At 47.4% G+C, this 20,177-nt stretch overlaps 1 protein-coding gene across 5 annotated transcripts in view; it reads right to left on the bottom strand.

Moving 5' to 3' along the window:
• The window catches only part of FGF12 (fibroblast growth factor 12), a 297,604-nt gene that overhangs the window by 51,938 nt on the left and 225,489 nt on the right, over nucleotides 1-20,177 (bottom strand). The window contains exon 4 of one of the 5 annotated variants that reach the window (XM_039489600.1): nucleotides 11,391-11,675. The exons of 3 other annotated variants lie outside the window; for them this stretch is intronic. In XM_039489600.1, the coding sequence (XP_039345534.1) occupies nucleotides 11,478-11,675 (198 nt within the window). In that variant the 3' untranslated portion in view covers nucleotides 11,391-11,477. Of the gene's footprint in view, nucleotides 1-11,390; nucleotides 11,676-20,177 lie in introns of those variants that run through there. One more of the 5 variants, XM_039489601.1, reaches the window with a different exon arrangement.

Here is a 20,177-nt window from a genome sequence, read left to right as displayed (position 1 = left end):
CAAATTGGCCATAATTCTCAGATGCTTACAAAACTGCTCATATACCTAATAGTACTAATATGCTGCATTTGTACAGTTCCTTTCATCCTAAAGTGCCTTACAAATATTCATACAGGAACCATTTCATCTATTACTGAAATGCAGCCACCTCTTCGATGCAACATACCAACAGCAGATAGCAACAACTAAGGCCCAATTCTTCCCTGCCTTGCACCCTGTATGGTCCTTTACACTTGTCTAAAGTGTAAAGTGTTATGAAATGAGAGTCACGTTAAAGAACTATACAAGGTGCCAGGCAGGGAGCAGCAGTCCCCACTGAACTGATCGCACCAATGACGATATCGCTGGCACTGTATTATATTCTAGCTGAGATGGTCTCAACCGTTTTCTTTCTGAGCCCCTCCGCCCCCAACATGCTATAAAAACTCCACGGCCCAGCTGTGCCCCAATGGTTTTTCTGCATATGAATGCCAGGGCCGGTGTTAGCGGGTAGCAAGCAGGGCAGTTGCCCAGGGCCCCATGCCACGGGCCCCCGCAAGGCTACATTGCTCAGGCTTCGGCTTCAGCCTCGGGTGGCAGGGCTCAGGCTCCCGGGCTTCAGTCCCAAGCGGTGGGGCTTCAGCTTTCTGCCCTGGGCCCTGCAAGTCTAATGCTGGCCCTGCTTGGCGGATCCCCTGCAACCTGCTTGTGGCCCCCCAGGGGCCCCGGACCCCTCGTTGAGAACCACTGTTCTGGTTGTGTGCTGTGCTATATTGATACAAAGCACTGTTACACTTCTCGCTGCATGAAAGTCTGATACAATCTGCGTTAATAATGTCTGATCCAGTGCATTTAGTGTATCCTATTAGGATTCATTCTGATATGAAATTCATTAATGCAAACCTGGCAAACACTGCATCCTTGTACTTGTAAAAGGGCAATGATTTACAAGTGTAAATATGGATAACAGGAATCAGAGCCTACAGGGCAATCTTCAGCCCAATTAAAACAAGACTTCGTTAACTATGGCTAAGGGAAATGAAGTTACATCAGATTTCATTGTAATAGATTGCAGCGGGGTTTGCCTGTGGGAGGAATCGAAGACCCTCTATTCTTCCATCTTGTTAATGACTATCCTGTCAGATTCTGGTCCCATTTAAAACCCCATTACTGAGAGGCATTCAAAGGGGAGATATTGGTTAAAACACACACACAAAATGCCCAGGAATTCACGCCATTGTAACCTTGTATTTGTAATTCTTGGAGATCCTGCTCCTACAAAGAAATGAATCGACTTGTCTTTGACCAGTGGGATAAAGAGGAAGGAGCTAAAGATACAGTAAGGTACAAACTAGGGGCCTCACTCTGCCATCCAAATTCAGCCAAGATTCCTGTTGCCCAAATCCCGATCCTGGCGCGGGCTGGACACGGCGCTCCGCCAGAGCTCAGTGGCCCAGTTACTCACATCACTAACAGAACTGGGCGAGACAGTTTTTCTGTCCCGTGAACATTTTAAAGACTTCAAATATTTTCTTCTTCTGCACTGAAACCAAACCCAGTCCTTCTGAGAAAAAACAGAGACCCCATTGTTTGGTGGTTACAGTACTCACCTGGGACGTGGGAGATTCTACAGGGACTTGAACCTGGGTCTCCTAATCCCAGGTGCGTACCCCAAATGCCGAGCAATTGGCTATTCTGGGGTCTCCCGCCTTCAGACCAGAAGTTCCATCCTCGACCTGAAAGATCTTCCAGAGGAAAGATTCACTGAAGCTGGCCCTTTCCCATGAAAAGTTCCAGTTTCAATGAATCAGCATTTTCCAATGAAAAGTCATTTTGTCAAAAAGTTCCCGACCGGCTCGAATCATGAACCTCTCGGCAGCTGCCGCAGAGCAGATCCGGGGAGACTGAGTCAGTGACTCTCGGCTCTCCAATGCCTGGCCCCGCGGTGCGAGAGAGGGGGAGGTGGCAGTGCTCCATTCATGTCCAGAGAGCAGGATGTACCCAGCTGACCGCATGACTCCCATGCCAGCCTGCAGAATGGGCTGACTGCAGCCTCCCTGACTGCAGATTCCTCGACACCTTGGGTGCAGTAGCAGTGCAGGGAGGGAAACTGAGGCTCACGTAACTCCTCCTCCCCCCACAGCACAACAATGAGCTGCTCGCCAAACCCAACACCCTCCACAGGCCATTCCCACAGGGTCCAGACCCCTGCAGCTGCAATGGTCCCTGCAGTCCCTGCACAGCTGAGAGAGAGGGGTCAGGGTCTGCAGAGGGCCAGGCAGCTCAGTGGCGCCTGACCGGGAGGGGCTGAGGATTCCCGTTCTGCTTCCCTTTCTGTGCCAGGGTAACCATCCTCACCTGAGTCAGGCCAGGGCAGAGCTCACTGTGTCTGTGCATCCCTCAGGACTGGCCCCAGTGACTCCGAAGGGAGAATCGCCTGGATCCTTCTTATTCTGGGGGAGATGACGGGCTGGTACCGACACTGCCCGGACCCCGCAAGGCCACGCGCCGGGATTACGAGAGCAAGGCAAAGACTCCCTAGGAAAACATTTGTTGGTTTTCAACCACCAGTTTTTTGTTTGCTTGATTTTAGGGGCTTTCCCTTCCCTCTCCCCTTTCCAGTGGGGAAAAATAAAGGTAAAAAAGAGAGATAAAGGGGGGGAAAACAAATAATGGAAAACCAAACGCTTGTGGGTTTTAAAAATACTGATAATTTTCATTTTGTTTAGTATAAAAATAAACCACAAAATTCCATGAAAAATTTCAATCAAAACAAAATTTTTAGTTTTTTCCCCTCAATTTTTCCTGGAAATGACCTCCTGTTTTTCAGCCAGCTCTAGTGATGCCACATTCCTTGTGCCCATTTCACGGTTCCATTCCCCCCCTACATCCTAGGTGGCAAAGCAACAGCAATAACAGTGCACTCTGTGATGGTTAAGGGCAGAACACAGGAGAACACGCACACATGCTGCCTTCCACTGGGGGGTGTTTTTCTTTTTCCTTTTACAAGGCATCCCCTTCTAAAGGAGACAGCTGTGAGGGTCACATGATTTATGCTGAACGAAAAAGAGGGGAGGATGCAGAAAAACGGTGGCTGCTCAAATCTGTCTTCTCAAGAACAAGGCTGTGAAGATTTTATTAACTCAATATATGGATAAAATGGGGTCTTTACCCGCTTCTACAGCAGACTCCTTTAGCTAGCTCTTCATCTATTTAGGTTCTTATGCAGAACCCTCAGCTGTGGCAGCTGATTGCCTCCTCAAATCCTCAAGCACACACTAAGGCTTTCTGACCATCTAGTCAGCAGGGGCAGGGGTGGGAAGGCGTTGTCAGCTAGCCCCTTTTGTTAGTGAAGTGAGCAGGATGCATCTCACGGTCAGTAGTCAGCACATGCATGTTCCCTTATGTTCCTCTGAGTTATCACGTCTGGAAATAAGGTTAATTGGTTCTCTATGGAGTGGGGAAAATCACAAGCCAAATGTGACAAGTCACTTTCAATATCCACACGCCCCCCCATTCCGCGCTGCCTGGACAGAGAGGCACTATTCAAGTAACTTGCAGAACATCTGTGTTGGCAGCTTGACACATTGATTCCACGGGAACTGCTCCTCAGTTTTGTGAGTGAAGGGTTGGGGATGGGAGAGAACATACCCAGAGGTGCATCATTAAGGAATCTATTTATTGAAAGTCCCAATATTCTAAGGTCAAGTGGAAGGGATTACAGGCCTTGTGTGTGAAAACAGGGATAGCAGAACACATGCAGCAGGATACAGGAATTGCCAGACTGGATCAGATCCAAGGTCCATCTAGTTCCTGTCTCTGACAGTGGCCAGTAGCAGATGCTTCAGAGGAAGGTGTGAGAACCCTGCAGCAGCTGATGGAGAACAATCTGCCCTTCACAGAGGTGTCCTCCGGTCCCTAACAGTTCAAGACCGGCTTAAGCCCTGAAGCAGCCCAATATCCACCTCACAACACAACACTGACTAAGCCAGCAACCCAGTCATTTTCTGATGCCCAGAAGACCCATCTTCAATTCTTGGGCAGACAGCTGCACTTTCCAAGGGTCCACCTCTTCCCCACACAGGTCAGGTGTCAAATCCCCAGGGGCTGTAAAACAGCATGTTCCAGTGACTTCAACAGAGCTATGCCAGCTGCGCTGCTGGCTCCATGTTTTCAGTTCTACCCCGCAAGCACACGGGGACTGAATTCTAGTGGAGTCACTGTTACCCACACAGGACACACTCAGAACAGTGAGAACAAGCAACTGAGCAGGAGAGGGGGAGGCACTTGGAGACATGAAGTCAGTCTACCCGCCACCCAGGAATATTTCCTTCGCTCTCTCCCTCTCTCCAGCCCATTCAGCAAAGATAGATTCGAATGATACGCAGGCTCCAGTATTAACCTAACCATTATACTTCTGTTGGAGAGAGAGATGCCAGGGAAAAACCTGCTGGGGATGGATTGACTGTGCAATGGTGCGGATGCTCATGAGAAATCAGAATTTCCACCAAATAGGCCTCAGGCTGAATTGATGAATGGTCTAATGCGATTCAGGACTTTCTCCGTTGTGTTTGCTGGCAGGCTAAACACATTCCGCGCTGTCAGCAAGTGTACTTTAGAAAATTGGACGATGCTCAGTCAATTAGGCACTGCCACAAATCCCTCTCCACATGTGAGCTGATAACTTTGGGCATAGGAACTTGCGGGGGGGGGGGTGTGTTAAAGGGCAAGAGGTGAGAGTGTTGCTTGGAACTACCAAGAAGGGTTTTACTGGGAATGCAGCATGGGATGTTTTTCACTTTACAATTCTCATCTCTGGGGTGGGGTGGGGGGTGGAGTAGATGGGATGTGGTGAGGGGGCACGGATGGTTCAGTACTAGACTGAAAACACGAATGCTTTATTCTTGCTGTCTCTCAACCCATTGATTGAATGAGGCTCCCTTACTCTGCTATGCTGGTGACTCCAAATTCTATGATATCCATTGTGTTATTGTACCTGAGGCTGGGAGCACCACCTATTATTAAGGTTGCCCAACACGTCCCATTATAAGCCCCTGTTTTCAATTACTTGTCACTTTGACAAGTTTTAGCCATTTGGGCTGCAATTTCCCATGCCTCAGTCTCTCTCCACCCCCTGGCCAGCTCTGCCTCTAGCTCCCGCTCCTCCCCCTTACTCAGCTCCGCCCTCAGCTCAAGCCCCTCTCCGGAGCCAACTGTGCAGCAATGGAGGGGCAGCCCAGACAGATTCCATCACTGGGGAGTGGGGGCGGGAGCATGACAGGAAACGTTTGGCACCTCTGTTGTAATGTAAGGCCTCACAAAAAGACAAGTGCAGAGGGTAACGATTTCAAACATCCTAAGTCCCATTACTAGTGAACAGGTGTCTAAATCACACAAGAGGAGAAAGGGAAAAGCTGTGAGGTCCTTATAGCCCTGCTGGGATAGTGTCACACTCAAAACTCTGACCAATAAATAAAGAAATAACTAAAAATCAACCCCACTGGGTTAGAACATCATTCTCTGCTTCTGAGGGAGCTCCCTGACTCGGCTGCTCTCTTATTGTGAGATCAAACAAATGCAGTGAGTAGCATGCTGCACTCCTCCGTCTCCCTGGCTATCATAAGGGAATCACCTCCAGATGCAGCAGAGACATTATCACCCAATTCCTTCCTAGCGGACATCTCCCTCTGCACTGCATGCCAGCTGGGTTTACAGGAACACTTCTAGCTGTGTTTAAATATCATGTTTTCTACGGTAAACTGCCTTTGCTGGCTGGATTTCTCCACAATTAACTCGCCCGGTGAGTATTAGAAAGAGAAGAAAAAAAGACGAACCAAACAGACTCAGTATCTTTGCTTTAAATAGTGCAGCAAATCACTGGTATCTGTCGCTCTGACACTATGGAATGTAATCCCAGGTGAAGAGAAAACCCCACGCAGGGAAAGATGCTGAGTTCGACAAAAAGTGAGAGGATCGGAAAAGACGTCAGCAGACGGGACGCAGCACGTAGGACTGGGAAAAATTAAAAGGCTACTAGAGCGTGCAAAACCTCCAACCCCCAACAAGCGCCTACCTCTGGCTGAGCAAAGGGCCTTGTACACCCGGGGCCCTCGAGCTTGTCTGCAGTCTGATGAGCCTTTACAAACTGGGGGGGATCTTAACCTCCAGCCCGTCTCTCTTGATAAATAGTAGCTAGGGGTGAGTTGATACAACCAACAACTCTGCTCCTTCACCCAAAGAGAAAACACCAGGGAAAACAATCTTCAAAACTAGGGGCGGGGTTTAAAACCTACCTATTTGCCATGAATGAACGTGGCATTTTTAGACTGGTTTCCCTTTGGTCAGGAACTGCCTCTTCCTTTGGGTTAGAAAGTGCCTAGCACACTGGGGGGGGGAAGGTGGGGGTACCACTGCAATCAAAGTGAGACATCATAACGTTGGCCCTACGTCTTGTTCTCTTGCACACGTCCCTTCTTTCCCAGATAGAACACCCAGCCGGGGAAGGGGAAAGTCTATAGAGCCAGCTCACCCCAGGCCAAAGGAATCACAGAATCTCAGGGTTGGAAGGGACCTCAGGAGTTATCTAGTCCAACCCCCTGCCCAAAGCAGGACCAATCCCAACTAAATCATCCCAGCCAGGGCTTTGTCAAGCTAAGCCTTAAAAAACTTCTAAGGATGGAGATTCCACCACCTCCCTAGGTAACCCATTCCAGTGCTTCACCACCCTCCTAGTGAAATAGCGTTTCCTAATATCCAACCTAGACCTCCCCCACTGCAACTTCAGACCATTACTCCTTGTTCTGTCATCTGGTACCACTGAGAACAGCCGAGCTCCATCCTCTTTGGAATTCCCCTTCAGGTAGTTGAAAGCAGCTATACAATCCCCCCTCATTCTTCTCTTCTGCAGACTAAACAATCCCAGTTCCCCCAGCCCCCTAATCATTTTTGTTACCCTCCACTGGAGGGCATGAATGGGAGGCATGAGGCAAGAACAGAGAGAAAGGACAGAACCTGCGATGCTGTCCATGCCCCGGTGACCTTGGATCACAGGGCCCCAGCTTTGATCGTTTCCTTCCTCTTGTAGGTTTGCAGGATGCCTCCAGACATATTAAAAGGTGCATTTAACCCCCACCCCACCCCCCGCTCATCCTGCAAGCAGCACTGACTTTGCCCTGTCTCCTTCATGCCATTCATAAATTACTTCCATTGAATGAGGAAAAAACCTGATCAAAATTGGCCTTTTTATTAAAACGGCTATAAAAAGGGCTGTCTGTAGGGGAAATGTGACTAGGACTGTCAGGGTTTCATAGCACTTTGACACAACTAAATGCATTTTTGTGATGGAACTTAATCTGAATTTTTGGGTTGTTTGTTTGGTTTTTGTTTTTTTAAATTACAGCTGGATCCTGTTAACGCAGGTTTAGTTCCATCTCTGTGGCTGTGTCTTCAGAAGAGTTCATCTGTAAGCTCTGCTATAGCATGTACTCTGAGCACCACTTGCTCCTGCAGACGAGAGGAATTTCCTACCTACATTCCAATTAAAACTCCATTAAATAGCACAGCACCTAGAACCTTCACATTACTGTGGGCATTGGCCCTGCTGTACTCTGGCTGTCAAGCCAGGTTGCTAACAGGAAGCTGGATCACACCAATTATCTACAGGAATGTCCAGCCCACATCCCTTCAGAGAAGTCAGTCTGGGATACCGTCCCTATAGGGGAAGGTCTCTTGGGCAGAGGGACAAGCATGGCACACTTCAGCATCTCTTCAGTCCTAAATTGTAGGTGAAAGTAATTCAGCTCCACATTTCTCCTAACCCCATAACAAACCCCTGAATCCATCACACTAGATACAAATCCAGAGTAACTCCAGGGACATCGGTGGACTAGTTCTCAGTTTCCAGGGGTGTAAAGTGAGAGTAGAATCTGGCCTGCTGTCCTTTCTAGTCAAGATGAAGAAATTAGGTCTACAACATTGGCGGTTAAACATTTAAACCCCACAGTGAACGATTGTGCATTGATCTGTCGCACGCAAGCTGGGACAAGTTCTTTCCTGGCCAGTCCCAAAGCATGTCGATCTCATCTCATTTTGCAGGGTTACCCATATCTCACTCGCTAAAGGTCTGCAGCATCTGAAAGTCATGTCTCAGGAAGGGAAGCACTAATGGTGCAGCGACCAGACCAGATGGCCTGGGTTTAGTTGGCAAACTGCTCGCCTATCCACGCCGGGGGAGAGTCTAAGAATTTTAGCTCCATGTCCATTATGGGAGCTGGACACAGTCTGCATCGAAAGTGATCAGGTACCAGGAAGCATATTTAAATTACAAACAGAACTGGAGTAAGGAAGAAGGATACACAACCCCATTTATTCTTTACATTCCCCCAAGCTCTGCAACCCAAATCCCCAAAAAACAGCCTCATGTCACATTGGTGTAGCAGGGTGGAAGATACTACAGCTACTGCTGTCCATGCATGCGCATAGAAATCTAGGCATCAACAGCAACACAATAGATCATCATCGCAACAGAGCTGGAAGCAGGGTGAAGAACACAAGGACTAAGACACAAGGCTGAGGAGTTCCCTGGTTAATTGATACTGAGATCAGATGCGCATTTATGAAAAGAGGGAAAAAAGAAAGAAACAGATCTATAGTCTGGCAACACTGGAAAGTACAGAGTAAACCAGGAAAATGCACGGCCAGGAAAATCCAACAGATGTTCAAGGTGGGTTAAAGGAATGTCGTGATCAGCTGAACCAAAGGCTACCAAGACATCTCACAAAACCAGAATGGAAACCATGCCAGAATCCTGGTGGAAGGAAGATTGCTGCAGGCTCTCCTTAGTGCTGGGTCTCTGCTTCAAATCAGACTGTAACATATTTTCCACAGAAGACAGTTAAGGGCCGCGTATTGGCTTCAGGGCACCCTACTTAAGCACCTTCACTAATAGCTAATTTGGAAATGGGGTTATTAATTAACACACTCCTCCTGGATAAGAGAAGCTCCTGCATCTCCTGTTATCCTCTGGAGAAAACAGGGATTTTCCCCAGCAGACAGGGAAAAAGTACAGGCAAGGAGGAAAAGCACAAGGATATCAAGTTGGAAGAGGCTCTGGCTGACAGGTCAAATGGCACATGTACAAGGGAACCTATTTGGTGACTTCAGTGACATAACTACCTCACAAACGGTGTCAGGCTGACATACCCCCGTTTTGGAGACTCAAGGGAACCAAGGTTGTACAGTCTTGTCAGCATGTTGAGTCTGTAGGGTGGGGGTTTGGGGGACTTTCCAGAGTTGAGCTGCAGTGGGGCATGGAGACAGACGTGCATCTTTCATGGAGTTGTCCCACTTTGATGGAGTGTATTATGCATTCAGTTTGATGCTTTGTCTAAACTCAACCTCTTTCGTTCTCTCTCCTCTCTAAGTCAAACCTCCGGCCCCATATTCATTTCTGTTGCTCTTCCCTGCATTCCCCCCAGTCTCCTATTCATAAAATGGGATTTACTGGGCTCAAGATATATTATTAAGATGACCTTCTGCTGTAGACTGTAATTGCTGAACTTAACCCAGGCACCTCTTGTGCTATAGGAACGTGTCTTGGAGCAACTGGCTCAAACGTGTGCCACGAAGCTTTACTTTCCCCACTGAAGCCAATGTTCAAACTCTGCTGCCTGTGGGAACAGTTAGGACAACTACTGAGTGCTCTGGGACATCCCATGTAGACAGTGCTCAGCCCTTTTTATACTCTGCTGGCGAAACACATAATCATGGAAATGTCAAACTCGTAATAGCCATAAACATCACTGCCAGGAAAACTTGGGTGATGGGGGAAACAAAAGCACAGAAACAAAGAACGGTGAAGCCAGTATTGTCCTCGCAATAACCACTGCCTCTGATGTGCTCAGAGTGACCAGAGCAAAACACAGGCTGGATGGCAAGTGACTAGCGCCCCAAGGATGGGTGCAAATAAACCTGACTTCTAACTGAAACTCTTGGACTGTTTCTGAAGACCCGTTAATTAATGCTGTGGATTCTGAGCTGAACAGGACAATTTCACTCGATTCTGTTTGAGCAATAGCTGCCAAAGAGCTCCCTTTAAAGGCAGATCAGTGGCAACGTTATGGTCTCATTTTGAAATCGAGTGCAAATTAAGTGGCAACATTTTTATTACAGATGATTGCAGGATCATCAGAGCTTCTGAAACATCTGAGCGTAGAACGGACGTGCAGTAAAAGAAGCAATTGGAATGGGGACACATCATGAATGTACTTTTATTGAAAATCCTTAAATTGCGGGTATTTTAGTGCAGATGGAAGATGCTGGATGGACAACAAAGATCTGTATTTACCCACAGCCCATGTAGAACACTTGTCAGACAGAAGCTTCCCATTCACACACCATTCCCTGCCACCAAGACTCCAGCCATGGGTGTTCAGTCGCTAAGGCCCATTCAGTGTTCATCCAGTCTCCTTTGATTGACCATAGCTCTCGTGCTATTTGTGATGTGCACACCTGTGCACTAGAAACTCACTTTTCATCAATAACCACCACCATGGCCTGGATATCAACCAGTGGCCTAGGGACATTTAGTGGCTCGATAATTGCATGAGGTTTGGACAGAACAGCAGAGGCGACGCGTCGGGGGGGTCGGGGGCATGCAGGGTCATGTGCCCTCCCAGATTTGCTGCTTGGCTTATACTGAGCATGCTCACATGGATGTTACTGAGCATGCTCAGTAACATCTTCTGAAGTCCCTGTCCCCCACCTCCCACAGAGCAGAATTTGGCAACAGAAAGTGAAAGGCTTTATATCCCACTATCAATCCTCCAAACCACCCACTTTTCCCTCTTCTGTTCCATCCACTTCAGTCAAAACCTTCTCTGTCTTGTCTTACCCACTGGAAAATATGAAGGTTACGGAATTCAAGAAAACAAATAACACTGATATGAATATAAACAGGTTACACGCTGGCTTGGTGGAATCTGGTTTTGATGGTAAGGAGATTGTTCCTTCCAAAACAGAGTGTTAATGGGGGCAGCTCTGTATCTGAGCTCTATATCAAAACTGCTAGACCTCCCTCTTTTATCACCTAAATGCGGATGCTAGACTGGAAATGCTTTAATGTAGCATAATGCAGAAAGGGGACCGTATGCTTTGAGACTCTGAAAACTGATAATTACCCACTCTCTCGGATTGCTGGCCTCCCTGGTAAGCTTTAGTGGCATTTGCAGATGGCTTCGAAACTTGCTGCCAGCCTATTTATGTGCTAGCTTATTTTAGAAGGTCCCGCTATTGTATTTGCTTCAGTGGCTCCCATCTTAGCAGCACATTAACATGAAAACCATTTAAACACATTCCATAGTTTATTTCTATTGGCCAGAGTAAATTTAGTGATAGGAAGTATCTGGGAAAACAGCCACCAATAACAGCAGAAAACAGAGAAAGAATGCAACATCTGTAAAATACAGAGACACCTTTGTCTGGCACATAACAGAAGGACCTCATCTAAAGAGGAAGGTAAAAAAAATTGCAGAGAGAAAACAGTTACATAATAACAACTGTAACTGTATTTCTTTCTGTGCTGACTTGCTTTGCAAAGCAAGGGAAACCCCAGTGAAAAGCACGGAGTGGATCATGGCTCTGGTGCCTGAAGTCCTCTGTATCACCATGGAACAGCAGCCGCCGCCTCTGGGGACCTGCTGACAGGAAAGACAGACTGCTTCATTGCAGTGCTTTGCTCCTGGCTCCCAAAATGCAGTGGTGATTTCCAAGACGTGGGTGCCTGCCTGCTTGGAATTGCGAACTCATTGCACAAAGGTCACCAAACAACAGGCAAGAGCCATGGCAATGACTTTCAAGCATTGTCCTGGTCTCGTTTCGGACCAGGGATCTAATAGTATCCAATTACCTGTCCTTGGAACTATTAGAGGTATCCAACTACCGGTCCTTACTGTTCCCATCTACTTCTCCTGGCTGCATAAATACTCTTTCCTTCTCTACTGATATGAGTTTGATTTTTTTATGATCACATCTTCTTGCTATTGCTAGAAAGCCTCTGAGCTCCCATTGTGCTGTACACTGTATAGTAACTGAATCTGTACTTTTGCTGGAAAGGGTGTGAACAGCTGAGATTTGAGATTAATTGCATGTGATGGAAATACCCTTGGAGTCCAATTTTTTTAGACTGAAACCTACAACCATCTGACTTAGATCATTAACTTCCTACACATTAACACTCATTACTGGTATTCCACAGTCCATTAGACTGGAGAGTGTGACTCTTGGGTCTGTTACCACAACTGACAAGTCTGGTGTTGAAATGAAAGCTGAAGACTAATCTGATCTCAAAGACCCGGTAAATGATTGCAAGAGACCTGCAGAGCACCCGGGAGCCCCATTATGGGATTCAGTCAGGACTGAACACTGCCTCACTGGAGCAGATCAATGGAATATACTAACACACTCACTGACTTTGTATTGACAAGGTTTTGTGCTGGACACCTGATTCGGAGTTACATTCATCCACCTGAAGAACGGAAATATACCACGTGACTTTCATGTCCAGTCAAAGCAGCTGGAATTTTTAATATCAAACCCTTGCAACAAACTGCGAGCGAGCTACAGACCAAGAATTATTCACAGATAACAACAGTATTAATTCAGTAACAATTCTGAATAGCACATAAATCTGAGGCAATTTGCAATGGAAGAATCAACATCTGTTGATTAAATCCTCTGTTACGAACAATTCATGCAGCCGTAGTGCCTACTCATCTTTTCAACCTTTGCAGAAAGCCTGGGCAATATATGCAAGTGCCAGGTAGGAATGAGAGACAGAATTTGGTTTTTTCTGGGCATTGCATTTCAACCACTCACCACGTAACACTGGTTGCTGTGCAGATACTAAACAGTCTGTACGCCCCTCTCCCGCCTCCTGTGTCTCTCAGCTGCACTTCCAAACGATATCTGAACAAGTAAAATGTCAGCTTGTCCATTCCTCATCGTTCTACTTAGCCAAAGCCACAAGACTCGCCCTTTAGAGGGTGGGGGAGCGGGGCTGAATGATTAAACTATTTGGATACATTTATGGGGTGGGGATGGGGGGTGGAGCAATAACCTCTGACTGAAACACCCTTGACCTGACTCTGCTCTCAGTGACATCAGTGTAACCCCATTGATTTCAAAAGGGTTGACTTTAGACCAATGGTGATGCGAGCTCAGACTCCTGCTTAGTTATTCCCTGGGGATTCGGTAATGCTTATGATTCCCAGCATGGCTCTGTATAATAAGGGGGATGGAAAAAACCCTACAGTCACTAACTCCCGATAATAGAGAAGAATTTCATGCTGAACAGATTCTGTTTTATTGCTTTTACTCTTCAGTAGTGCTCATCAAAGACAGCACAACTGGAGAGGAAAGGAACAAGCTTTTTCACCTTCGGTTCCCTATGGAGAAGCCAGCTGTATCACGGAGGTTTACCAAAAGTTTTCAGGCCCACAGTCATGCTTGCTCATGACCTCAGCAAACGGGGCTTTTGGGACTTTGCTTGAATTGAGAAGGGGGAAAAAGACATTAAAGCAATACTAAAAAGAGGAAGGGAGGTCTGGTCTGGGGGCTGAGACAGGAGAGTAGGATTAGAGCTCTGTAGACCAGTTCTATTTGATTCCCAGCTGTGCTACTGACTTCCAGTGTGACCTTGAGCATGTCTCTCTGTGTCTCAGTTCCCCATCTGTAGACTGGTGATAATCCTCCTCCTCTTCCTCCCAGGAGTGTTTGGAGGGTAAATCCATTCATGCCTGTGAAGCTGACCTGGGTATGCCATAGCAAAGCCTCTTAGCGATAACCGTAAGGTTATTTTTAATGGCTCAGGAAGTAACTTTGTGGACTCTCAGAACCTCTTAAACCCACGACAAATCTTGAAAAGCAGCCGTTCAATAGCATTTTTTAAACTCATCTGTCGGTTACGACAGTCTTTTGAGCATTATAATTCCTCCTTCCTGGCAAGGTGAATTCTACTGAATACCAGTGAGTCCCTGTGAAAGCCCCCTCCCTTCCTGTATGGCCGGGGGATTTTTAAGCTGCTGGAATATGCATCGCTTGCCTAGATATTACGTTAGCCCAGTAAGGTGCAAATTCTCTCTTGCTTTTTGGTAGAACTCTACCCCTAAGAACCCCCTGCACCTACAACTCTACATAAGCTCAATCAACTCCACTTGACTTCAGCGTGAGTTAAACCAGGCCTTACATTTACAAATCTCCTGAGAGCAGGAATGTCTTTTAATCTATTGTGGTAGAACAGAGGAGACAAAATTCCACACCCAGTCATCAGCAGCATCGCATGGAATCAGATTCTAAACTGGCACAGGCCCCAGTTCACACACACGATTGGTTATTTGGGGGTGGAACAGATTCTTTCTCTGGGAAATAGATGTGGGAATGCAGGTTCACCTTCCTACAGCAGGGATCAGCTGTAAGGAACTCTTGTCTTCTCACAAGCTTTTGTGGGGCTTTCATTCAGTCTGGAGCCTGCCTCAGTTCTCTCTGTGCATGAATCTATTTACTCTCCTATTTGCTCCACTCTGCTACATCACATCAAATACTTTTCAGGAACCTACCCAAATACACTACCATGTACATCCTGTCACTCACATTCAACATGAACCTCTCTCCCATATAGGATTAATGCAAACAATACAGTCCTGGTCAAGACAGTTCACTTGATAAAAACACTGCTCAGCGTAAAAACTGATCTGGCCAAGCTTGGCAAAGAGACCGTCTGACCCCAAAGCTTGTATTTTATACACTGCAGCATGGGTCAGTCTAACCACATTTATCCTGGATACATTTTCTTGGTATCCCTCGGAGAGCCGCAGATTCCCCAGCACTATTCTGATGGATGTCCTAGAAATACGATAGACAGACAGGCTGTTGTCAATACAGAAGATTTTCAAAGACCCCTAGGGAACCATGGAAAGTCAAAGGGAGTTGGGTGCCAAATTCTCATTTGTGCCTTTGGCAGTTTCCCCCAATATGTTGTATGCCCAAAGAGACGTGCCCACTCTATAAATTCGTACAACAATCAGATAATATTAGTGGTGGCCTTGCCTTGGGAGTGTTTATTCCAATCCCCGAAGCGGAACAGAGCACAGTCACTGAGTTGCTGAACACTGAAAACATCCAGAAACGTTTCTTTTGTTTTGTTTTGTTTTTTCACTGCCATCTAAAGGCTGGGTTAACTCAATTTTCCTTTGTAATCCAGACAGCTGTTTTCTGCTGACTTCACAGGTGTACACTAAAGAACTGTTCATTGATTTTTATTACCTAGATGTCAGAAAGGCTTCCAAAAAAATAAAAAGCCACAGGGGTTTGTTGATTGGTGTTTCCACAAACATCTAATGAAAAAAGGAGCCATTTCATTTCATTCCAAACCAGGAACTACTGTAGAAAGGAAATACTCACTGCAGATTATCTCCCTACGTGGTGCGTCTGATAATTCTCTTTGCTGCTTCTACAGAACCAGACTAACACGGCTACCCCTCTGATACTTCACTGCAGATTATCTCCCTACGTGTACATATGGGAGTTGGGGGATTGTTTGTGTGTTAAGATGATGGATCAATTTATCTAACTGAATGAGATCATCATCTAGGGCCACTTTTTCAAAACATGAAAATCCAATTTGTGCCCTCAACAGTTTTATAGTTACAATACCCTGGAGCATGACAATGTACCCATCCTGCAGGCCAATGGACTCTGAGGGTGTGCAAGGGTCCATTTGGTGCATGTAAATTCCTCCTTGTCCAGGTAAATGTGGATTTGACTTTCAATATCTGCCACACATGTGACAGTTCAGCCCTCTAAGGCTTTCTTCTTTCCTCCCCAAACTTTTCAGAGGGAAATCTGAGATTACAGGCAACAGGGACATTCATTTCTAACAGCTACCCCGTACGAGTGGAGTGGGAAACCAAGAGAGGCTTCTGTACGAGGAATGTTCTATACACTATCCCCTGGATCAGCTGGCAGCGATCGATCCCACGGGGGTCGATTTATCACATCTAGTATAGACGCAATAAATCAACTGCTGAGTGCAATCCCGTCGACTCCGGTACTCTACCAGAACGAGAAGTGCAAGCGGAGTCAACAGGAGAGCAGCAAAGACACCGCAGTAAGTAGATCTAAGTACGTTGACTTCAGAAGCAGCGTTGTGTAGTGACCCCCTTGGACCACAATCATCCATCTTAGGTTTTTACATGGTCCTGGTCACAGATGGGGAGCCAAGGCATGGAGAGGGCCAGAGTGTGAAAAGGTCTACAGGCACCTAACTCCCACTGAACTCAAGTGACCTGCCCAAGGTCAGGCAGCAAATCTCTGGTAGAGCTAAACCCGTCTCCTGCATCCCAGGCTGGAGCTCTAACCACTGGGGTATCCTTCCACCTACCCACATAAAGAAGCTCCCCTTTCCTCACAGGTTTGGCTACAGGTTCACATGACAAAGCTCAGTGTTGTCCCGTGGTTGGCTGTTCCAAGATTCCCCATAACCAAGATCAGCCACATGTTCTGCACTCTGCAGCCACGCTGGCAGGACATGGGCAGACGTGACTACTCACTCCCAAGAAGATTCCACCTCTGTGAATCTGGAGCGTTTCCATGGAAGTCAATGGAGTCACGCTGCATTTATGTCCGGGTAACTGAAGGCAGAGTTTGTCTCCCTGTATTACAGAGTGCCCTGCCCAGACCTCCCACTGAAATATTAGCCTGTATTGCCATGGGAGTATTTACAGAAAGACATTTATTGTGGTTCAGGGCAAAACCTTGATAACAGATGCTTGTAATGAGCTTGCTGGGAGGATGGTCAAAGTTAAACGTGACACAGCAATGAGTCTCAACCTGCACAGCAAAGAGGGATCCCAAAGAGCTGCCCAAGCAATGTGGACACAGAGCTCCCACTCATTTCCAATCCGGCAGCTGTGCAAATCTTAGCCACCATTTTTAAGTGAATGTGGTGCTTGTGAAGAGCAGCAGGTTGGCAGAGCCAGCGCCCCCTTCCCTCCAATTACACCTTTCAGACTCAGAGACCACCTCCACAGGGTCTCTCCATCCCCAGCGTTTGGCATTTCTGATAAGCGAAAGCACAGAGCCGGATTCTCTTCTCAGTTGCACTCTGAGGTTATTCCACTGGCTTCAGAAACAGAACAGGGAGCAGAATTCGGTCTATCGATGTTGTAATGTACTTAATTCTATAGAATACATCAAACTGGAGATTTTTGTTATGTTATTGGGTTTTCTAAAATCCTGTTAGAAGTACCCTTGTGAGGCAGTGTGACACGGATATAGAGAGCACGTGAAAAAGGAGGGAGTTACTAAGGTGCAAAAGCCATTTTCTCACAATCCTTCCAAATTGTCACCTACTTACAAAACAAATTCTTTGCAAGCAACTCCTGGAGGTACAGATTGCAATTTAAAAAAAATTAAAATGTATTAAGAACCCCCATTTCTGTGAGCCAGTCACTGGATCGCTCTGGCTACTTTTCTATTTCTTTTCAATTTCCCCTTTGACAATGGTCTGAAATTGTCAGCATGATTCCAAGTGTGAATCTGACAAACATTTTATTCTGTAACAAGCTCTCAGGAGGAGGCTCAGGAGATCTGGATTCTATTGGAAGTGCTGCCACTGAACAGTTGTGCAACTTGGAGCAAGTCATCTCCTTCCTCTGTGCCTCAGTTTCCCTCTCCGTGAAATGGGGATATTAATTCTTACCTTCCACTTTGAGATCGATGAAAGACAATTGTTACAAGAGCAACGTATTATGTCATAGCATGATCTCAAAACACACAATGAGGAATGATTACATAATGGGATCTCCAAAACATACACTGTCTCTTTAAGATCACCACATACACACTGAACACTACAAACCCTGAATACTAAACAAAGCCTCAAGAGTTCAGATTATAACTCCCCACTATGGGAAATTGGTTTTTACAGCTAGTGCTTCAGAGGTGCAGACAAACTGTGACAGAAACAATGGGGCAGATTATGACCTCAGTCACGCCAGGGTAAATTCATTGATCTCAGTTCTCTGGCTTCACTGACTTCAGTGGAGCTACTCAACCCACTGACTCAACCCCTCAACACCACATCAAGAATCTACATAACCTGCCTTCCTTATTTCCTCTCTCTCTGGGAGGCGAAACTTTATGACAATGCTTCCACCACCAGGTCTAAAACAGAGAGCCAAATTCTGCATTGGACTTGCACCCAGTGCAAGTCAGGAAGGATACACAGGGTACAGCATTTGGCCAGCAGCTGTCACCCATGTCTTTGTACCCAGTGTGATCTTCTCATTTGTGCTCTCTCTCTCTCAGAAATATGAAGACAACTCCACGTTGCTTGTCGCAGGCCTTGTCTTCACTTTCACGGCATTCCGTAGTCAAGCCCCACCTTACCTATCGTCTCTCCTTCGCTTTCGAGCTGCTGACGCTCATCTCCGCTCAATACCAGCCTCCGCTGTCCACTTTCAAACCATCCTGGTTACGCTTTCTCCAGTGCTGCCCCCATAAACACCTCTGGGAGGAGCTCCCCACCACCATCTGCAAAACTACCTCATTAGCCTCCTTTAAATTCCTCCTAGATGCCAGCCAGGTAAGCCTCTACACTGGGGGAATGCCCCATGGCCTGGCTTTACGGGTCCTAAACATCCCTTTCCCTGATGGCCTGGGGTACAGGGTGTGGGGCTGAAGAAGGAGCCTCCGCTGGCACAGCCTGTGCCCAGCACTGGCAGCATGGCAGAGCTGCCTTCAGGAGGGCCCAGGCGGGGCTGGCTAGTTACTGCCATGGGGCACACGGCATGCCAAAGAAGGCAGGTAAAGGCAGGGAGGAGTCAGGGCTCTGCCCACTCTGCATGCCAGGTGCGGGAGCAGGCTGAACTCATGCCCCAGGGGAATCCTTTGACTGCTCTCCCAGGTTGGTATGGCGCCACCTTGCCCCCAGTGTCACCCAGGGCCCCTCCTCCTGCCAGAGTCAAACCTGTCCCAGGCACTGACAGGTAACAGCCCTTCTGCACCTGCCTCTGCTGCCATTGATGGGTGGAGGAACAACACCCCTGAGGCTGTGCGGCTGTGAGACAGGGCTGGGGACTGTGGGTGAACAGATGGCATCCCCTAACTGTGCTCCCCCTGCAGAGACAGCAAAGAGGAGGCCGGGTGCTGTGTTTCCTCAGAGCTGCGTAGTTTTCAAGGCAGGGCTCTGCTGTACATCAGCACATGAGGCCAGGACCCTCCTTTCAAAGCACATGCACCCCGCGAAGGTGATACAGTATTGCAGGCCGGGGGTCGCATGGAGACAGGCTCCCCCAGCAGTAACTCCAGGAAGCACCATGCCTGGAACGGCTCCAGGGTTGTCGGCTGCTGCACCACCCTGGAAGATGGGGAGGTATCTTCTTTCTCCACTCCCCCATCCCTGCCTGCTTTGGAGAGGCTAATGCCGGCAGAAACATGGTCACTGCACTCAGCGGAACGGGAGAGCCACGCTGTGTCCAGCTCCTTGCGCTTCCCTCCCCACTGTGCCCAGGCGTGGAGGGTCACGCACAATCTTTCCCAATGCCAAGTACCTCTGGAGCTAGCAGCCTAGTTCAAACACCCTGAGATTCTAGCTACTTTCCCCTGAAAGATTTAATGGAAAACATTAACTCCAAGAAGCGCAGGGGATTAACATTTGTTTAATCTCACAAGTCTCAGGCACAGGAATACCATCTCTGTGGTAATTACCCTGCAGAGCTCCTATCCACAGCAGGAATCCGTGCATAGCTCCCACGTGCTCTTATCAATAATACATGTTGTGTGCAGCCCTGGAAGCAGCCGACCAAAGAGGCTCCTTAGAAACAGAAGTCAGCCCTTTGGAGTTGTCAGGAAGAAGGCGGCAGAGAGACAGCAAGGTTTCCCATCTTCCTGTCATGTCTTGTTTGCATCACCGAAGCGTTCGCGTTTCAGAAAGCTCTTAGCACGAGGCCGGGGCTCGTGTAGGCATCCGGGGGGTTGGAGAATGCGTTGCTGTGAATTTCAGGATCACTTGAACTTCCCAAGATTCAGAAGTAAACTCATGGAAACGAACCTCCCGAAAGCCTCTCTTTGTCCCTGGGGCACATGTCCTCCATACTTTGAGTGGCATCAGCACTGCAGGAGGTGGCAGGAAACCCTGATCT

This window comes from Mauremys reevesii, linkage group 9 (assembly GCF_016161935.1).
Source record: "Mauremys reevesii isolate NIE-2019 linkage group 9, ASM1616193v1, whole genome shotgun sequence".
NCBI classification, from domain to species: Eukaryota; Metazoa; Chordata; order Testudines; family Geoemydidae; genus Mauremys; species Mauremys reevesii.
The sequence above is the reverse complement of the archived record's forward strand: the minus strand, read 5'-3'. Positions and strand labels throughout refer to the sequence as shown.